General features: G+C 38.2%; 1 protein-coding gene across 2 annotated transcripts in view; it reads right to left on the bottom strand.

Moving 5' to 3' along the window:
* Positions 1-22,907, bottom strand: part of cpne5b (copine Vb) — a 244,805-nt gene that overhangs the window by 24,361 nt on the left and 197,537 nt on the right. For both annotated transcript variants that reach the window (XM_067432338.1, XM_067432337.1), the window contains 4 exons: positions 8,188-8,234; positions 4,788-4,969; positions 4,331-4,458; positions 2,719-2,821 (listed from right to left, as the gene is read on the bottom strand). In XM_067432338.1, coding sequence (XP_067288439.1) covers positions 2,719-2,821; positions 4,331-4,458; positions 4,788-4,969; positions 8,188-8,234 — 460 coding nt within the window. The remainder of the gene's footprint in view (positions 1-2,718; positions 2,822-4,330; positions 4,459-4,787; positions 4,970-8,187; positions 8,235-22,907) is intronic.

A 22,907-nucleotide genomic window follows, 5' to 3' on the forward strand; every position in this document is an offset into this window, starting at 1 on the left:
TAAAATAAAAATGATTCCATGTTTTACTCACTCACCCTCAAGCCATCCTACATGTAGGATTCAACTAACGAAAAAAAAGCATAACTGACGCGACGTCAGACATCTGTACATTAACATTATTTCAGTAAACTGATTGTCCGTGTATAAGTGTGTATTAGTGTGTATGTAAACAAGCTCACTGATGTCAAACCATGTGCAATGTGTCTTCATGCTCCATATTTTAATTGAATAAGAATTGAGAGCTACGGCAGAGGTGTCTCACACAAATTTATCATACGGTGTGGAACTACTTTTTTGATGTTTTGGATAAAATATGTTTTTGAGTTACTATGAATAATAATCTCTCTTTTTGGTTCCCAGTTATAGAGGTTTAAATGTTGCAATATAGGATGACATTTTTTCTATTTGGGTGAACTTTCCCTGTAAAGATTAAAATAGATAAATAGTTAACAATTTTCAAATTTCAATGTAATTATTGGATTGATGCACACATGGATAATCACATATCAAGACCACATGACCTTTTCATTTGATTAAGAGATGCAGCCTCCTTCTTGATTAGATTAGTCTATTTCTACGCTGATACCTCCTGTTTCTGATTCACCACCTCCTGAAATCATTAATCAGATCCGCTCTGCAACATTTGTCATATTTCATTATTTCATTATGTTTCAATTAAAATGTCTTGTTTCAAATTAGAATACAAAAATTTTGATTAAAAAATTAAAAACTAAAACATACAAAAACAGCTTCACTATAGGCCTCCATGTTTACCTTGCGTTCAGTTCTTAAATGTCACACCCGGGCAGAATCGTGAGTCTTCTTGGCAGATGCAGGCCGTTGGGGAAAGAGCAGCAGGCAAGATCTTAAAAGGAAGGTGTGGCTGTTCTACAAATCTGACTAACAGTCGCAAATTCCCTTTAAATCCAGTCTGCTGGGAAATCGGGCCCGTTCATTGGCTAGATAAACAACATGACATGCACCACTGGAGACGAGATTGACCTTTTAAGCGTAAATGATGACCTCAATAATACATGAGTCACCCATTTTGCATGTGACACATGCAGCCCAAATAGATTATAAAAATATATCATCCGTAATAAGATCATAAAAACCCATATCAACCACAGCAGATGCTTTATCACAGCACGCTGGAGAAGAAGACCAGGATGTTCATACAAAACATGCTCTGTCGAGAAACCTAACAAGGTGCCTTTGCAGACACATAATAGGTGTGCTACCTCCCAAGATACCTCCCAAGAGACTGTACTTTGTTTAGGCCAAATTTTAAGGAAATATTGCCTGTCTAAATCCCAGAATGCATTGCAACAAGTTTGAGTAAAACACTCAGGTTTCCGGAAATTAAAACTCCAACTCCATTTATTTTCTCCATAGGGAAATTACTTTTTAATGATACATTATAACCAATAAACCCAGACCTATTGTGAACTCAGAGGTTGATAATTGCTTCTGTTAAAGCTGCCAGCTGGCATTATTTCAATGTAATCATTTTAGGGATGTAAATATGATCGATCGTCGTTTAAATGAACAATCAATTAATTGATTAATGCATGAGCATGACAAAAATTCCATGTTCCTCACCAAATTAATGAGAAGGATATATATATAATTTATATAGGATATATATATAACTTGAATTAAGTTGCGTGATGTTCATATTCAGAATGGGTGGCTCATGTTGTGCACGCGCTCTTCCTGGAGTAATGCGATGAAGCACAACTAAGCCCAAATAATTTAAGTTATTACAAATTACAATAGTGTTCTCATTATAATGTTATTTAATATGACAGTCCCAATCGTAGTTATAATTAGTTGTGCATAGCTGAAAATGATCACCTGCACGCTTTGCTACCGCGTTAATTCTTAACCAAAACTTCAATATCTGAGAGAAATCAGATATAGATTGGCCCCCACAAAATAAACACAACATTACAACATACATTTGCACAAAACAAAAGGCTGCGAATGAACACGCACACTTCACACGTCATAATGAAGGTGTAACCCCAGCTGTAGAATGATCCCACACAGAACGCTTCATTTTTCCTCGTGTCTGCTTTACGTGTTTGGCGGTTGAGCGGTTCCGCACGCATGTGCATGACCTTGCTTAGTCGATGATCGATACGTTTTGTTGATTAAAATTAAATGTATTATCGACAATTAACCGATCATCGATTAATCGTCTACATCCCTGGTAATCAACTAAATGCATGGTGATAGACTACATTACCCATGATGCTGTACAGAAAGTTCCACCAATCAGAGAGTCATGACAAGCAAATTACACCAAGTCTTTGTGTTACCAAAATAAGTTTGGTTTTAGTTAGTTATCTGATGCGGGGGTATAACTCATGATTGACAGCTATGCTTGGGTGTGCAGACACTGCGCAGACTTTCTCTAGGATATTGGCTTTTACAGTGGAAGGAAGTGAGTCATGTTGTTCATTTTTACAGTCTATGGTGGGCACTAATGGCCTCTGTTAATGCGGGACAAAATACATTTTGAAATATCTAATTGAATATTTTCCTCTGCTCGTGTTTATTATGCTTTATGAAGCACTGTGCTTAGCAACAAGCTAATGCAAAACTCCACGGGAACCAATTGTTGCAGTCACTTCACTTTCATTTCAGTTAGGATGCAGCCTAAAAAGGAAGGTCCTGTTGGGACACTTGTCCTCTTTTAGTGGTCATACTCACATTCACGATGGCCTCTTTGGTCTGTGACATATCTGATATGACCCCATCCGTGATTATGAGGAGCACGAAATATTGCGAGCCGTCCTGGACAGCAGCCGCGTAGCTTCAGAGACAAGAAAAGACAACAATACATATTTCAAGACTGCTCGGTTTTCTTTAAATGACACATTTTGCCCTTTTGTTCTCCTTTTCCTGGATTTCAAATGTGTTAAAGTCATTTCACCATGTGAACACAAGCCATGTTCTGCTATGTTTGTTGAAATAAATCTTTGCCTCTGCCAGTTCTGAGCTAGAGCCTGAGGAGGTGTATCATGCTTCAATTTAGAAAGTCTAATTCAAATCTGCGGAAGATGGCATTTTTAATTACCACAGTGGATGCAGTGTAATCAGATGGAAAATGATTTGGTTGTGTGATGCTGTGACATGAGGGAGGGGGTGGAGATCTCTTCAGACAATTACTTTGTTTCCTTTTCTGGAAACACACCCTATCCTTTCAAAGGACGATTAAAAAATAGCTGCAGTCAGTACTGAGTCATTCTGTTATGACACCTATGCTGTGAGCTTTACAATGGGATAACAAGCTTGCTCCATGTCAGCGACTTTCTTTAGTCAGTTTTTGGGCTAACACAAGCAGGGTTCAAACACAAACGTTTGGCTTTCGTAGGCAGACAACTATCTTTGATGGAACATCAGAGAGTCGTACAAGCTGAAGCCAAGTGAAATCATCTCAAGTTTCTTCAAGGATTTGGGTTTTGTGGTGGTCCGTGGAGAAAGTGCACAGCCTTATTCTCATTCATGATGTGTCTGTTGTTCATATACTGTATGCTATGCTCGAAAAACCTAAACAAAGATCAATTTCGCTATTCAGGCAGAAAATAACATTTGCATTGCATTCCGCTAAATCTGGCAATCTATCATTTATATGCAAAGTGCAAACAGGCTGACATTTTACATGGCAACAAAAACAACCAGAATCGCTTTTGAATGTTTAAATGATGGTCAAAGCCAGGGTTAGAGAAGTGGTGCTAAATAAATATCAATTTATGCCGTGTTTAGATGCTTTTACTCAAGACTGTAACCATATATTCAGACTGGCAGGTGCAAAATGATATAGTTTATCAATCTGTCATTAAAAACACCATACTCTCAGATATTGCACAGCTGAAGTTGTCCAATATTTCCTCTCCAATTACTCCTTGTCTAAACTTCAGTGTTGCTATTGTTAACTAAAACTAATTGAAAAAAAAAAATATATATATATATATATATATATATATATATATTAGATTAAAAAAAAAGATACGAAAAGTAGAAATGTTGCCCTGGAAATAGGCGAGGTAAATAAGTTGAAATATTAAAATGACAAACTAAAACAAAAACAAATACTGTAAGCTATATAGAAATATTTAAAAGGGTATTTATTTAGATTTTAAAAATTATAAAGCACATTACAAAATTACAAAAATGTATGCTAAACTGAAAAACACGAAGATAAAAGCTAATAATAATTAAACACTTCTGGTGTTTCGAACATGGCGTGAGCACACTGACAATTTAAGTTGATTTTAAAACTGATTGCGTATTTTCAAGGATTTTTTTGGGATAAACTTACCTGGCCACGTGATTTACAACAGGGGCAAAATTAGTAGGCCCGTACAGCTGGACGGTCTTTAGACTCTGATGGTACGCCTCTAATATCCCCTCGATACCATTACAGTAGGGATTTTCGATATTTCCATTCTGAAAGACAGAAATCGATGGTTCACATGTGTGCCTTCATTTAAGCCAACAGCAGTTGAACAGAAAACAATGCTGAGGAGAGAAAACATGGATTGTGTCAATCAATATGACAGCAGACGATGCCAATTATAGACATTTCCCATACAGTCTTGTCTCAGCATGATTGAACCGCTTTCACAGCACCAATGACTAGCACACCAGCATCTCACGCTCTCAAGTTTACAAACGAGAAAGTGAGAAAAACAGAAAGACATTGAGAGTCTTGCATCATTTTGGAATAATCACAGGCCGTTTCAGGACAGCAGGAAGTTGAACATCAGTTCACTCACTAGGGGGAACTCATGAGACACCCGTCCATCGGGGGGCAGTTTGGCTCCAAATCCCAGCGCAGGAAACATCTTGTCACTGTCATAGTCCTGGATGATTTCCCCCACTGCCTTCAGTGCCAGGGCGTAGGCGTTCATCTGGTAGGGGTTCATGTAATGGAGAGACGTGGACTGGGATGGGTTACCTGGAAATTAAACAGCAAACAAAAAGTTTAGTTACAAACATATTAGGGGGGAAAAAATGAGAGCAGTGTGTGAAAATATTCTTCAAATACTATTCACATTGCCAACACATTTGTTACAAAATTTGGATAGCTCGTTTTCCGGGGACAGTCCCGGTTATTGGTTTTCCTGTTCCTGACTGGAGCTGTCCCTGTTTTTCAGCTTGTTTAAAACAGCCCGCAAAAACATTGCAAAAAAGCTCAAGCAACACACAGCAGCTGGCTAGTTATATAGGAGGGATCGTGTAGTGATTATTTTCACCAACAGATGACGCCGCGCGCTACACTGACTTCACTTGATCGCGTGCCGCTACTTCATGAAGAACATAACCTGGGCGAAATCAGAGCGCCATTATCGTCAATTATTACACGGCTCTGTGAAATACTTGATTCTGATTGGTTAATCGCGCATTCCAGCGGTACGTTATTTCCAGATAACACCCGCTCATACGGGTAATACGAGTTATCTTGACCGGTACTACTTCTATGCTTAACGCTGGCGCCATCTTGTGGCTTAAAGAGCCGTGGGTTACAATGGAAGACTTCAAGGCAGGTTTCCTTTATAACGTTTTTAATATAGACATTTTTCTTACACAAACGCATCGATTCGAATCAGAAGGCTCTATTAACCCATTAGAGCCGTGTGGAGCACGTTATTTGATGGACAGCTGCATTTTTTATGGACTTCAAACACAACTACAACTACTGCTGGGATTAATGTTAGCCTGGACTTTTTAAATATAACTCCGATTGTATTTGTCTGAAAGAAGAATGTCATATACACCTATGATAACTTGAGGGTGAGTAAATCATAGGCTTGGTTACATTTTTGGGTGAACTAACCCTTTCAGCATTCATTTTTAACATTTAGCATATGGCAAATCTTCAGCAATAGATAAAGGTTTAAAGCAGGTTGGAACAGTTTTTCTTCGCAGAAGCTTTGCATAAGAGCTAATAAAATATTTAATCTCAAGACAATATTTTGTGTCTAATAGTTATTTATTTGAGACTAGTAGCCGTGTAATAAGCGGGATAATGTCCACCCAGCCGGTCGGGTGTACAAACCCCTTCAGAGTGATGCTCCGCTTCGCGTCGGGGTCCTGAACACTCTGTCGGGGTTTATTCTGCGATAACAACCGGCTGGGTGTACATTATCCCTTACATTTCACACATAGTTATCGCTTTCAAGGTAGTAATACTATCTATTCGTGTTCAATAAAAGCAATACTGTTTGTATGTGCTGTATAATTGGGCCTCAACATTGTGCGGGATTGTTTTGTACAATTTTAAATGTCTCCAAAAGTTCTGCAGTCAAAACACAGTAATTTCCACACAAAAACAATTATACTAGCAACAAATACATTTGCAGAATACTTTTGACTTAAAAAATACGCTTAAAATGCAAAATAACAAGCCCAATTAAATATAGTAAGTCATTTAAGCACAATAAAACATTTGAAGTGAAAAAAGTTGTATACAGTATAAACAGCTTGTGACAATGTAAATATTATATACAACTATAAATTGTTATTTGTTAAATAGTTTTATTTATCATATCACTCTTATATCGTTCCAAACCCATAAGACCGTAAGTCTGTTCATCTTCAGAACACAAATGAAGTTATTTTTGATGAAATCTAAGAGCTTTCCGACCCCTCCATAGACAGCGATTTAATGAACACTTTCAAGGTCCAGAAAGGTAGTAAAGACATCATTAAATCAGTCCATGTGACTCCGGCGGCTCAACCTTAAAGGTGCACTATGTAGTATTTTTGCAGTAAAATATCCAAAAACCACTAGGCCGGTGTTATATATTTTGTTCAGTAGAGTACCTACAATATCCCAAATGTTTCCAACTATTTGTAAATTGTGAGAAAAATGCTATTTTAACCAAGGACCCGAGACGTTTCAGCATAGGGTTTGAGGAAGTCGCCTGTCAATGGTGTCATATCTGCGCTAGCCTCGGTTTCGGGTTTTATTTGGCAGGAGCGCTTTACTCTTAGCAGTGTGAACAAGTGAACGCACAGAGTAACGTCATTTAAATGTATCTAATATGATAAACAGAGCTGCATTACCTCATAATCATAACCGGAAGAGCGGATCAGTGCAGGCGCCCGGCGACCCCTCCCGTCATAATAAAAGTCCCGGTGTTCGATAAGAATACTTTTTGTGCACAAACAAAACAAAAAAACACTTCAACAATTCAATTTAACAATTTCTTCTAGCCTTTGTCAAACTCTTACACTGTTGATGCAGTGCAAACAGTACATCGCTTCCAGAACACCGGCTTCCCCTTGGCCGATGCTGTTCACGTGAGCAACACAAAGTATACGCACGAGTCCTTCTGCCGTAGAACTAGGAAACACTGTGCTGTTTAAACTGCATCAACCGCATAAGAGTCAGGCACAGACTAGAAGAAAATGTCGAATAAAGTCGTTATTTTGTTTGTTTTTTGCGCACAAAGTATTCTCGAGGCTTCATAGCTTTGAGGTTGAAACACTGGAGTCAAATGGACTATTTTAATCTATGTTTTTACTACCTTTCTGGACCTTTAAATTGTTAATTAAATTGTGTTTTGAAGAAGAACGATGTTCTTATGGGTTTGGCACGACATGAAGGTGAGGAATTAATGACAGAAATTGTACTTTTGGGTGAACTAACCCTTTAAAGCATGTTAACATATTCTATTACACCCAATACACAAAATAATAATCTTTAAAAATAGCATCATATAAGCCCTTTAAAACTAATACAAAGACGAGTCCTCCAATTCTGTTGTCAAGCTAGTTCAGGGCTTGGAACAGTTGGGATCCAAACAGTTGTTGAGCGATGGCCGCTCGCTACACTGTTCTGAACAAATCTTTTTAATTTGCGGAATAATTCAAAGATGTTTGGAATCAGGTACTTGTGAAAGAACAGTAATTATTTGAACAAGTGCATTCTTGAAAACACATTCACTACTGGCTGTTGTAGCTGGGCCATTTTAGACTGTTTTATCCAACCGTTCACCTCTCAGCGTGACTTGAACCCTTAGATGGCTCTCCGCTCAGCCTCGCAGCACAGGGGCCGACCACTGACGACTAATATGAGCGTATTGAGCGACACAAGCAGGCCAACAATTGAGTTTGGATCGCTCAACCTTTTAAGAGGTCACATACCGTTCTCTCCACTTAATTGCTTACCGTTAGAGGCGGTGAAATCAATGGCCACAGTGAAATTGATCTGGGTCCTGGGAAAAGAGGCAGAAATGAGAAAACAAGAGTAAGCAAAAATGCTCTCTGCAGTAATTTAGTAGCTTCTGTAGGGACAGATACATTTGTCTGTGTGTGGGTATGTGTTAACACACGCAGGCACGAGTGCGGCTAAATGATGGCTGATGTGTGCAGTCAACCCCAGCTGCACGGTCTAATTGGGATAAACAGGAAGAGCCATTACTTTGAGCCCAAATTACAAGTTTTACTGTGCTCAACAGCAGGGTAATGCAGTTTCCACAGATCCATCTGCATCCCTGCCTATAGTGCATCTCTCCTTCACACAGTGATTCCTTCTGCCCTGACTTCCACCGGCCACAAAAGCACCATGTGTGCCATGTTAGCCATGCCTGCTAAATGAGTCCCACAGGCACCTTGAAGGAGGACATGACATCATATTATTTATATGAATTAATATGAATTGAGCAGTTTAGTCTACATTTAAGATACACGATCGCTTTATATGATAAACAGATTGAATGTAGGCTTTTATTCACATACAGTATGAATATTGATCTCAAATGTGCCACAGATGTGTCACTTGTAACTCAAGAATGAACCTCATTGGTTCTTGCTGAAGCTCAAACGTGCTGTGTAACTCAAGAATGAACCTCATTGGTTCTTGAAGAAACTATACAGTATATATATCCTCAAGAACCAATGAGGTTCATTCGATTTATTTCACTTATTCCAAAAAGTGGAACTTGTATATTATATTCATTCATTACACACAGACTGATATACTTCAAATGTTTATTTCTTTTAATTTTGATGATTATGAAAATCCCAAATTCAGTATCTCAGAAAATTTGAAAATTTCTTCAGCTCTTCTGCATTGTTGGGTCTGGCATATCACATCTTCCTCTTCACAATACTCCATAGATTTTCTATGGGGTTACGTTCAGGCGAGTTTGCCAGTTATGAACAGGGCTACCATGGTCCTTAAACCAGGTACTGGTTGCTTTGGCACTGGGTGCAGGTGCCAAGTCCTGTTGGAAAATGAAATCTAAATCTCCATAAAGTTGGTCAGCAGCAGGAAGCATGAAGTGCTCTAAAACTGCCTGGTATACGGCTGTGTTAACCTTGGACCTCAGAAAACACAGTGGACCAACGCCAGCAGATGACATGACACCCCAAACTATCACTGACTGTGGAAACATTACACTGGACCTCAAGCAACGTGGATTGTGTGCCTCTCCTCTCTTCCTCCAGACTCTGGGACCCTGATTTCCAAAGGAAATGCAACATTTACTTTCATTAGAGAACATAACTTCGGAGCACTCAGCAGTCCTTTTTGTCTTTAGACCAGGAGAGACGCTTCTGATGCTGTCTGTTGCTCAAGATTGGTTTGAACCATGTCATGGATACGCCTGTGTGTAGTGGTTCTTGAAGCACTGACTCCAGCTGCAGTCCACTCTTTGTGAATCTCCCCCACATTTTTGAATGGGTTTTGTTTCATAATCCTCTCCAAGGTGCGGTTATCCCTATTGCTTGTACACTTTTTTTCTACCAAATCTTTTTTTCTTCCCGTCGCCTCTCTATTAATGTGGTTGGACACAGAGCTCTGTGAACAGCCAGCCTCTTTTGCAATGCCCTTTTGTGTCTTGTCCTCCTTCTGCAAGGTGTCAATAGTCGTCTTTTAGACAACTGTAAAGTCATCAGTGTTCCCCGTGATTGTGTTGCCTACAGAACTAGACAGAGACCATTTAAAGGCCTTTGCAGGCGTTTTGAGTTCATTAGCTGATTAGAGTGTGGCACCAGGTGTCTTCAATATTGAACCTTTTCACAATATTCTAATTTTCTGAGCTACTAAATTTGGGATTTTCATTAGTTGTCAGTTATAATCATCAACATTAATGAGAAAAAAACGTTTGAAGTATATCAGTCCGTGTGTTATATAATATACAAGTTTCACTTTTTGAATGGAATTAGTGAAATAAATACACCTTTTGATGAAATTATAATTATATGACCAGCACCTGTATATTATTATTATTATGATTATGATTATGATTATGATTATTATTATTATTAAATATTATTATTCGATCAAAATGACTGATTTTGTGGTGGTAAATTTTCCCGCTTAGATGGGGGGACCAAAGTCTTACATGTAAACCACAACAATAAGCAATTGGTTAATATAAGTTCACAAGTAATTAATTAATAAAGTAAACAGTCAGTAATAAAATAAGAACTTATAAACAAATGACAATACTGCCCTACAAAGCCAAAAGGCCTGGAGTTACAGTATTCTGCCTTTGTTTTGCTCTATTAAAGTTTGCTGTTTGTAGCTTGTCATCTGCCATTGAAGCACTTCTGACACACACAATACCTGAATAAAAGTCTAGGTAAAACAAATAGCTGAGTGGTTGTTTTTATTAATAAGGATAGTTGAGGTGGCTTTGAAATGCAGACATCAAGTTCAAGGTAAAAAATTGTGTAACACAAAATATGCATTTTAGACTAACAAATTAGATAGATCACAATCTACTTCGGTTAGCTAGCTACTAGCCAGGATAATTAGTCTAGTCAGCCATCCAATGAATAGGCTACCAAACTGCTCCATATAAAAAAGCAATTGTAAATAATCCAAAATAAATGCCATGGTCACTAGATTTTATACAGGTGTTACTATAATGATTTTACAAACGGTGATCAGCAACCAGATATTGATAATGTCGACATTACTGCCATTTGCCTTGGTGTGACATTTTGCCAGACAATACAAAGGCAGAGTACAGTCACCAGACGGCAGGTGAAAGATGTTATGATTCGCCTTCGCTCCCACAATCACGGAACTGGAGAACTGTTAGTTAAAGAATGAGATCAGTTTTATGTGTCTGCGCTAGGCTACAATCAGAAAGTGATTGGCTGTGATATACGATGCATGTTGGTCTCATTTGTTGTTGTAATACAGTAAATTATATTTGGACTTGCAAAAGAAAGAACTACAACACCACGGAATAAAAAAGAAACGTGCACACACACATTGTAAAGCACTGTGGGAGCATTTCAATGAGCATTTGAGGTAGCATTACATGGACATAGGAAAATAGGGATGGGCATTTTTCAAAAATGTTGTATTCGAATATTTGGGCTAATAAGAATAAAATAAAATAAAATAAAAATTCAAATATTTGTTTATTTAAATTGTTATTTTACGAAAATGACGTTTTTTCATCACAATTTCTGAACAAGCTTATGTTAGGCTATATCTTAAGGTTTTCTTTCAGTTAAAAACATTAAACAATATGTATAAATAAAAGAATATATCCCTAAAGAACAAAAACATAAACTCAAGCAGTGCCAGTAGAACAAACGCTAATAAAGCAGAATGCGCAAGTTATCGTGCTGAACGTACATACACTCGAGTCGGTATGGTATCGTGTTTATATAATTCCAAACATCACGAGGCAGGTTACAACTTTATGTGCTCAAATACAATCAACTTAACACGCTCCACAGTAAAAATTGCTGCATTTAGTTTTAACTGCAATTTTTAGTGGGATTTACCATGGATCTAACATTAATCTAACAATCAATTTTTCAAGATTACAAACACGTGCCACCAACAGCATAATATCAGACAGCATTCAATTCCCTATGCCCATTAGAGATTAAGTGGGTGATAAAAAAATGATACAATATAATGAAAAGCAGAAAAAATTACATTAACCTTCGGAATCCCCGACTAATACATGACTAATGCCCGTGTGTAGCCTGGAGAGTAATTATCCTCTTTATCAATTCATTAAAAGACGTTTACTCTTGGGTGCCAGTGTATGCATCAAAAAACTGTTTGGGAATCTAGGTGACTGAAGCAATGATTAAAAAATAAGATCTTATAAACTAAAGCAATCCCTGAGGATCACGTTATCACATTTATCTTTGATTAAGACTGCCTAATTATACATTTATGAGGAGGAGAATGAAACCGAGGAATGTTCATTTAGATTGTCTCTTGTCCTTTTTTGAATGTGCCATTACAAATTAGGAGCAAATCCTGAACTACATTCAGCAGTGCTGTTGTTCTGCCAGCCGTTTCAGCCCGTGGCACTGGGGCATTTCCACAGCCTAGAAACTTAATACACTGTAAACCCTAATAAGTTGAGAATACTCAAATGATTTGAGGAAAGTGATTCCCTCAATTCAATTGAGTAATGGAGTCTCCTAAAACTTGTATATTTAAGTTCACTTAACTTGGTGCTCACATTCACTGTACTTAAATTGTTAAGTTCACCAAACTGGCTACACCAGTTCAGTACAGCATGCTGGGTACAACCAATCAAAACTCCCCTATTGGTCCCAACATGCATTGCGGCATGAATAAATTATGCGTCTGAATTGTGACACATTTTCTTTGAATTCTTACTATTTGCTGTTACTTTTGCTGTTTTGTTCTGATGTTTTTTTTAGCTTGTTTTATGTTCAGAGTTGATCTGTTTATCAGATTTTTTTCACCATTTTAAAAAGTTTTTTGTCACCATTGTAGAGATTCATACGCAGATTAGTGATGTGTGTGTATGTCTAATTAATGCCATAGATTTAAACATTTTGTGCACATAAAAAAAAAATTATATTAGCACAATAGTGAAGATTCTAGTATTATTAATATTTCAAAACTATTAATAACTGCTTTGACATCCAAAGCATTGGACTCTGCACAAGATCAGGGATTCTGCCTATATATGATGATGTTATTATCATCATCAATGAATAAACAACACCACTTGATGATATTTCTCTTGGCTTTTTGTTGCTTAACATAGGTGTCTCACAAACACAAAGCAGCCAGAGAAACACTAATATTACATTATCATTTGTCAAGAGCCCAACTAAAGCAAACACTTATCTCCATCATGGTGACTTCCAACAAAACTATTATTTTCATTAAAACAGAAATAAAGTCAATTTGATTATAAGTTAGTTCACGTATTATTGTTATGTTTAGTAACTTACAAATTTTTACTTACCGAATTTAAGATTACACACAATGAAAAAGTCTCCATCTTAATTTGAATCAGCAACAAGCAACAGATGAGGCGAAAAGGACCGCCTTTTGGAAATGTCCTCCAATCAGTGAATTAATTCTCTTGTTGCTAGACAGAACTCCTGGCATGGCCAATCACATCAAAGCAAGACCAGAGTGAGCTATTTTAATTACTTATGATTTTGAGTTCATACAACTTGAAATCTTAAGTTTATGTATTTTGTTGGTTAATAAGTTATACTAACTTATATGTCTGAGTTTTTAGACTAAACTTGTATAATTTAGTCAAGTTTACTTGATTTGTTTAAGTAAAGACAACATTAGGGTTTACAGTGTAGGCTGTGAAGAAAAAGAAAAAGAAAAAGGATTCCCTGCATTAGGGGTTAGTGTAATGCAGTACACCAGAGGTCTCTTGGGATGGGGTAAACAGAAGGACAAGAAGAATCGATCTTCTGAGATGCGTATGTCTCCCTCTCATTTGTCAGGTGCAGTGCTCTCTGCAGTGCTGTGGGAGGCTGGGAAGACCTGCATATAGTAATGGAAATCCCACCCGCATCTAATGGAATAGGCTGGACAGCACATCACAGATAATGTAGACCTCTAATAGATCTCTATGTAGTATTATGCATTAACACCCCGATATGCATCAAGCTAAATCAAAAAACAAACTAGTGTGGTGTTATTTTGAACAAAATCAGGCAAATACAAAGTTTGTTGGGTGTCTGTTTCGGAAGTTCAAAACAACTTGCCAAATGAACTTTCTGGAAAAGTTCCGGATGATGGCGATAACCAGGGCTTGACTTTTTTGCTCACCGGTCACTGTGGCTAGTGGTCTGCTATAGTTACTAGCCACTCAGTATTTTCACTGGCCACAATTTTGACATCCATATCATGGGGAAAAAATATAGATATTTTTAATATTATCTCATAATTATGCTGTCAATTTAAGATCTGATGCACTGATCCATTATACTTTAAAGGTGCCATGTGTAAAAATTGAGGTAAAAATATCCCAAAAATGACCTACACGCATCAAAAGAATGAGAAGAAATAAGGGCGATGATGTCATTAAAAAAATGTCAAGTTATAGTGCTGCAGAGATATCAACCTTAATTAGCAGTAGCATTACTAGCCCCAGCCCGACAGGTGTCGTAATACCAGTCTCGGCCATGGGAGGCGGTATGCGGGCAACATAACCACCAGCCAACCTGCCGTACTTGAACCAGATGTCAATCGTGTGGAAAGTACAGCCCACTACTTCATTTCAGTTCAGGGAAGAGAGCAGACGGATGGCCGAAGCCCTTGTCCCCTTGAATGTATCTGATATGATAAAAATAGCTGTTTTTACCTGACCGGAAAAAGCGGAAGTGCGCGCGCCCGGCGACTGTGTCCCGTCCCGTCATAATAAAAGTCCCGGTACTCGCGAGCTGTTTAGAATAGGAGCCCTCCAGTGGACGAAAAGTTGCATAGTGCACCTTTAACACATGCAATTTCTTTCTCAAATGTTTACATTCACTTAAAACATACAGAACTTACTGTTTACGTCAATACTGACGTTACGGCATTTTGACATTACTTTGAGTGGTTGGTGTTGTGAAGCCCTGGCGATAACATACAACGTAGGTGTTGCTCTAGGGCCTTCTTTGACATTAAAATCTTCTCCGGTTCATTACTTACGCATAGTCCCTGAAAGTCGGACGTCCGCAAGTAAAATTAAAACTTTAAATACACCGGAGAAGCACTTTTTAGTTGCAATTCTAATTGAAAGAGACACAGAGACTATTTCTTCATGTTAAATACTGTAAAGATGCTTGCTTTTAAACAATCTTTTAAATATAATGATCGTGACATGACTTGAATGGTGTGCTAAATTGCAAAGCTTGTGCAAATGTATCTACATTGCTATGATCAGATGCTTTCTTAACCACTGTTTTCTCACCGCCAAATTGGCAAGCCAATTTTGTAAAAGGAGACTGAGGTAAGTAGTTTTAAAGTTCCCCTGTGGTGAAAATCAAGTTTTAAATGTTGTTTATGTGGTGTTTTTTATATGCTTCAAGATAAACCATGTGCAAATTCATGTCAACACCATTGCAGTATTTTCTCCTTAAAAGTCCAGTGAACCAAAAAAAAAGTCTCAAAAACGCAGTTTGAAATAGCTGTTGTTTCTGACGTCACAAACTACCTTGTAACCAATCACTTCAATGTGTGATCATCAATGAGTTGATCTCTGAGCTGGTGCGAGTGAGTGGATGTGGGGATAATTTGCATATTTATAGGACAGCGTAAACTGAATGAGGCACGGGTGTAGAGTTACATTCAAGTTATTTTAAGGCATAAACCAATTTTTTGATGATCAAAGATGATTTTAAAGGGATAAAATGATTGACTACATGGGGACTTTAAGTTTTAATGCTATGTTGCTTTGACAAATACGCCATTTCATATCAAATTTTTATCGGCGAGTCAGTAGAGGTTGGTCATAGCAGCAAACACCCTGTGAGATCATCATGCTAAATTTCTGTCAGAAAATGATTGTAGGCTATCTTTGGTTGCAAGACCGTGATGATGCCGGCTTGAACCTCTCTCACTGTATGACGTAGGGACCACCATTTAGGAGCCACTACCACAGAAATCGACAAGATTGGTAATCTTGGGAGAGCCTAAAATTATTTGTATGGGCATAACTTTTAGACATACACTCACAAACTTCCCTAAGCACTCCCCCTTGGGGGAATCCCCTATCGTCATTTTGAAGTGTGGTCAAGTGGATGAGGGAAGTTTATTTGGCCGGACCCTCAACCTTGTTTTTGGACCAATAGAGCGGGTCTACTTATATGTACACTTCAGACAGATCCATAGACCACAATGCAACAAGATTGTGGCGTTACTCGCACTCGTGTAATTAATACAAGAGGAAAAATACAAGACGTTTTGGGAAGTGAGCAAGGGAAGGGTTTAAAAAAATAGACGTAAACGCAGCCACTGTTTATGTTTAGAGATAACATCACTGCCATCTAGAGGTCTCGGTTTAAACCCAACAAGTCACTTCCACATATTTTGGTTGTAAAAAAAAATTAAAGATCGATTTATCGATCCCTCCTCCCCCTTTTTTTTTTATCCGAAAAATAATCCGATCCGTGACTCATGATCCGTGATGTGATCCGAACCGTGAGTTTTGTGATCCGTTACACCACTAATCGATAGCATCGCCAAACATTACTCACACAATATTTTCTTACACCCCTGTAAGGACAACTGTACCTGTATGATCTGTTATATATTTAAATCATTAAAATGGTTCCACATAGAGTCACATATGTGCAACAATGGCAATCACACTTTCAATAAATTCACCTCTTTCCTGCACAGATAGAATAGACTTTCACCCTGGGCAGCACAATCTCATACGCCTTAATAGAAATGTCAAAGCTGGCCCTGCGTGGGATGCGCAGGCCGGCTGGAGACTCAGAACACATTATAACAGGTTATCTGCCACTCAGCCATACAGTAAGTACTTCCATGCAGGTAAAGGTCAGCGCTTAATCAGTACACACACTCACGGCAATGAAGGCGGGGCTCAGCATAGCGCATACGTTCTTCATTAGCAAGGGCCAAAAGATCACCAACTGTCGCATTATTAATAGGTTACTGGGTTTTTAAAATATATTTGTATCTTTTTATACTTGGCTGCACACAAAGGGCATTTTTGAATCAGTATATACCCTCAAAAATGTCATCGTAAATAAAAATATCATGACATTTTAAACAAATGCTAGTTTATCAAAATCTTGTTGTAATCTTTAATTTGACTAAATTATGGTTTTTGGAAAGGAAAAAACTCTTTTACTCAGTACTGTACTGACTTAAATTGATAGAAAATGACAGTACAGATGTTCATAGCGGTAAAAAAGTTTTCTACTTCAAATAAATGTGATCAAAGAATCACGAAAAAGAAAATCTCATCAGGGTTTCCACAAAAAATATGAAGCAGCACAACTGTTTTCAACATTAATAATAAAAGTGTTTCTTGAGCAGCAGATCATCATGAGAATGATTTCTGAAGGATCATGTGAGACTGAAGACTGGAGTAATGATGCTGAAAATTCAGCTTTGATCACAGGAATAAATTATAAAGTTTAAATATAATGCAATATTTCACAATGCTTTTTCTGCTTCACAATGCTGCTTGGACTTCTTTAAAAAAAAAAAAAAAACTTTGAATGGTAACATGTGTGTACATAATTTTACTTTATTAGACTTTTATTTTAAGATTATTTCAATGTATTCCAGTTAAAAAAAAAAAAAAAAAAAAAAAAAAAAAAAAAATATATATATATATATATATATATATATATATATATATATATATATATATATATTATTATTATTTTTTTTTGTTGTTGCAATGTCCACAACATTTTCTGGGCTATAATTGATTTTTCTCAGTAGACAGAGTGCTGTCTGGTCATTTCATCAAGCTTTAGCGAGGTCTTAGATTTGATTGGCTCTCTTCATGCCTTATACCAAACCGCAGCAGCTCGGGTCTGATGTGCTCCAATTCTCTCCGTCTTCCACCCATCGTCTCTATTGCTGTTCTCGACTCAGTCACTTAGGGAGTAATATTAGTCAATAATGCAGAGGGCTCTTCTTCTAAGTGGCAATTTCCTGTTTTCATTTAGGTGAGGGCTTAATCAATTTATAGTCTGTCAGACCACTAAACAATCCCACATGCTGTGTGCACTCTGAAACACAATGTTGCAGCTCCATGAATACACATGCGCACACCAATGCGCCCACGCACGCTGTTGTTTTCTCCAGATTTCATTGTATTGTCTCCATGTGAGCATGAACCTGCGGGCGGTCTCCCGATGTTTACATAACCCAGCGGCAGTAAACCCTCTCACCCGATCAGTGCTGCCCGTGTTGGGGCAGTCAGTCGAAACTGACAAGGATTCACCTAAATGTCACTTTGCATTAGGCTCAAAACTTCCACCCCACTCTCTTCCTCAGCTCACGGTCATATTTCATTATTTGTCTTTGACCGCAGTGGCTTGTATTAAACCCCAGTATAGATCTATTGCTCCCTTAATTCAATCAACATGAAACAAAACATTTCTTGACCATCAGCTCTGAATGTCATGCCACACCACATTTCTGCACACTTTTAAAAGCCGGATACTATCTTTATGTATGTACTTCCAACTAGAAATGTCAATTTCCACTGTTCTCTGGGGTGAATAAATGGAAAATCAATGCATAGACCGTTTTGGCAAATGCACAGAGGTGTGAAATGAGAACATTATCAAGTACAATGTGCACTAGTGTCAGTCAAAATTGCAGCTGAAATGAACACAAGTAAAACTTTCATTCCTTTTCAAACGAATTATGATTACACTGGAAGATCTATGAATAAAGACTAATTTTTGCACATTTACTTCCACATTTAGTCCCACTTTATAATAGGTATCTTTAACTACTGTGCAAAAATGTTTCTGATGTAGAAAGTTTGATGTAGAAAGATGCAAAAGTTTTGTTGATGTAGTATTACAAAACAATAGTCCTGCTATTGAGTTTGGATATGGGCAAGGTTAGGACAGGTTTGGTGGTATGAGTAGTAGGGGTGGGTATCAATTTCGATACTTTTTAGGTGCCAACTGAATTGCCTCGATACTATCGAGTACTGAAACATTGCTTGTCATTCGCTACCAAATGTTGATTCCATATGGGGTTAACCTTGTCAACATCAGTAAGCAAATAAGCATTCAGCACAATTGGCAGTGGCATCAAGGAAAAACACTACACTGTCAGAAAAAAAAAGGTACATTTCTGTCACTGGGGCAGTACCCTAAGGTACAAAACCAAAAAGTACTAATATGTACGTTTAAGGTTCTACTATGTACCTTTAAGGTACTAATTTGCACTCTTAAAGTACTGATATGTACCTTTTAAGGTACTAACAGATCAGATGTGCTCCAACAGTCGCCACATTCAAATCCAGACTGAAAACACATCTGTTTAGCTGAGCATTTACTGAATGAGCTCTGAGCCACTGTACGTCCGACTGATTGCACCTTATCTATGCATCATTTTTTAAATTCGTTTTATAACTGTTTTAGTTTACCTGTTCTTTTCTTTGGTTATCATCATTTTATTATTTTTAATTCTCTTTACATTGTATTCTTTTTCTTATGCATTTTTTTTATCCCTATTTTAATTCCTTTCTATGTAAAGCACTTTGAATTGCCATTGTGTATGAAATGTGCTATATAAATAAACTTACCTTGCCTTGCCTTGCCTAATATGTACCATTTAGGGTACATATGCATCATTCACTTTTGTACCTTAGGGACCGCCCCAGTGCCAGCACTGTACCTTTTTTTTCTGAGAGTGTAGTTTATGCGGTTGCCCACAGAGACTTGGCTCACATTCAAGGCTGTAATGTATAAGTGCCCGAACCCTCATAGATGTAAAAGATATGGAAAAGATCAAAAGTGTGCTTACATTTCACCAGGCTCAATGCCAACAGCCAGTGATGCAATATTTGCAACAAGATAATAATTTGTTACATTTATATAGTGCTTTTCTAGGTGCTCAAAGTGCTTTACATGGAAGGGGGAATCTCCTCAACCATTACCAATGTGCAGCATCCACTCCTGCGACGGCAGCCATTTTGTGCCAGAACGCCCACCACACACCAGCTGATTGGTGGAGAGGAGACGGAGTGATGAAGCCAATCAGTTTATGAGGATAATTAGGAGGCCATGATGGACAGGGGCCAGTGGGCAAGTTTGGCCAGGATGCCTGAGTTACACCCCTACTCTTTATCGAAGGACATTTTTAAACTGAGAGTCAGGAACTTGGTTTAACGTCCCATCCGAAGGACGGTGCTCTCTGACAGTATTGTAACAGTGTCATTAACTGTACAAGGTTCTAGTGGTTTTAGTTAAAAGTTTTCGTCCTCACCACCAGGGGATCCTAGAGTGCTCCCTTGGTGTGGTTAAAAGATGAGGAAGTAGTAGAGTAAGATAGAGGGCAGCGTTGTCTGTTTGGAGAACCATACAAGAAGAAACACCAGCTGAAGGCGGTTGTTTTGGCGAGGCTTGCGTGGATTTGGCACAGCTGTACTGTGACTGGACCGGAGATGGAGGAAGGAGATGGAAGAGAAAGAGATAAGGGGAAAGGTGGAAAGGAATAGCAGGTAGGAAGTAAAAATTATAATCTGAAGAAAAAAAGGAAGGCTAGTACTCTAGGGACAAGTAGTAACTCGGATGTGAGTGATGACGAGAGTGATATGAGTACATTAGATGAACGAAATGAAGAACATAAAGTAGTTATCATGTTTCGGGAGGAAGGTGGAGTGGAAGGTGTGAATCCAGTTAGACTGACATTAGCAATAAAAAAGGCGATTGGTGATATAGTTGCAGCAAGGGTACTAAGAAATGGAAGTTTACTGATTACATGTAAAGACGTGGGTCAGAAGGATCGGGCACTCTGACTGGAAAGACTGGGGCAATTTCAGGTGGAGAGTGTTGTAAATGAGCAGGGAAGAAGAAAATGGAGTAAAGGGGTGATTACAGGCATTCCAGTATGTGTAGGAATGGAAGAGGTGAGGACTAATTTAAGAGGAGGGAATATGATGAGTGCATTCAGCATTTAGACTTCAAACAACAAGAGAGGGAGTTAAGGAGGATAGTCAGTCAGTTTTGTTACAGTTTGAGGGAGATGTTTGAGGGAGAAAAAAGTAACAATTGGATATATGAGTTACTTTGTTAACCTTATGTGCCAAAACCACTTAGATGCTATAACGGTTTGGACATGTAGCAGTGATGTGCAAGGAGGAAAGAAGATGTGCCAGATGTGGAGGGAATCATAGTTATGGTCAGTGCGGGGAAGATGTACTACCTAAATGTTTTAATTGTGGAGGTGCTCATAATGTGGCTTATGGAGGATGTGCAGTGATGAAGAAGGAAGCAGTACAAGTACAGCATGTAAGAGTGGGACAGAAGGTATCATATGCAGAAGCAGTTAAAAAAGTCAGAAATCAGACAACAGAAAGTCAAAGGGGTGGTAGTGTGGACAATGAAGCAAGACAAATAAAGCAGAGTGAGGGAAATAAGATGCAAGTGAATGTAAGGAAGCTAGCGACATTTATTGCGGGTGTGATTAATTGCACAACAGATGTTAAATCAAAGATAGAAAGAATACAGTTGATTGTCATGGCTGCAGTACGACATTTGGATATAGTGGGACTGACATGGGAAACAGTGAGAGATGATCTCAATCATCAGTCTAGTCAGGAAACATGGGTTGGTTAATATTAATTATGGTATTATTAATACAGTTGGAATGCCCGAAGCTTGGTAGCAAATGGGCAAGAGTTTAAACATTGTATTGATGAAATGGTGGAAAAGCCATATGTTATGTGTATTCAGCAGACCTGGCTAAGACCAAATCTGGATTTTGTGATACAGGGGTATGTGGTTGTTCGTCGAGATAGAAATTAAGGGAATGGGGGAGGATGTGCTACATTTATTAAAAAGGGGATTCCATATAGGATCCTGGGATTGGGAAAGGAGTTGGAATATGTAGTGGTTGAGGTATCGGTAGGATAGGATAGTGTATCTATAATTAACTTTTATAATCCATGTAGGAGATTGGAGTTAGATAAAATGGAAGAGATCGAGGGACAGGACAGAAGAAAGGTTGTGTGGTGTGGGGATTTTAACGCTCATAGTTCTCTTTGGGGTGGAAAGAAGATGGATGAAAATGGTCGGATAATAGAGGCGTTGTTGGATTTGAAAGGGCTGGTGTGTATTAATGATGGTAGAGGTACAAGGATTGATATGGCTTCAGGAAATGAGTCAGCAATAGACCTTATCTTTACATCTAATGATATTGTAAGAATATGTGAATGGAAGGTATGGGATGAGTCAACAATGGTAGTGATCCTTTTCCTGTATTATGCTCAATTAGAAGGAAGGTGAAAGAACAGGCTGAAGAGGGATGTGGGAAATGGATGTTTGGAAAGGCTAATTGGACAAAATTCAAGGAGTTATATGAGGAAAGGTTGGGTGGAGAGGTTAGAGATATTGATATTGAAAAAGATTATGGTAATTTCCAGGAAATCATTAAAGGGATGGTAGATGAAACTATTCCTAAGAGTTCTGGGAAAATGAGAAGGAAAGCAGTTCCATGGTGGACAGAGGAATGCAGAGAAGTAGTACGAGGTAGGAATAGGGCTTTCAGGCAATTAAGACGGACTCATAATTATGAGCATTTTGTACAATATAAAAAGACGCAAGCATTAGTAAGAAAGACCATACGGCAGTATAAGATAAATTATTGGTGTCAGTTCTGCAGCTCAATAGGACGAATGACACCTGTGGGAGAAGTATGGGGAATGATAAGGAAGATGGGTGGAGTAAGGAGGGAATGGGGCTTTCCTGTAATGGTTAGTGGGGAGAAGGCAGTGACTGATAAGGAAAAGGCAGAAATGATGGCAAATGCTTTTGTAGCTATACATAGTTCTGATAATCTAGAAGAGGATTGGAAGAAAGGAAGAGAAAAGACATTGAAGGTATATCCGGGAGTCTTGGGAAAAAGAGAGGAAGTGGATGATGCATTGAGTGCACGATTTTCTAGGGAAGAGATGGAGAGG

This window comes from Pseudorasbora parva, chromosome 22 (assembly GCF_024679245.1).
Source record: "Pseudorasbora parva isolate DD20220531a chromosome 22, ASM2467924v1, whole genome shotgun sequence".
Taxonomy (NCBI): Eukaryota; Metazoa; Chordata; class Actinopteri; order Cypriniformes; family Gobionidae; genus Pseudorasbora; species Pseudorasbora parva.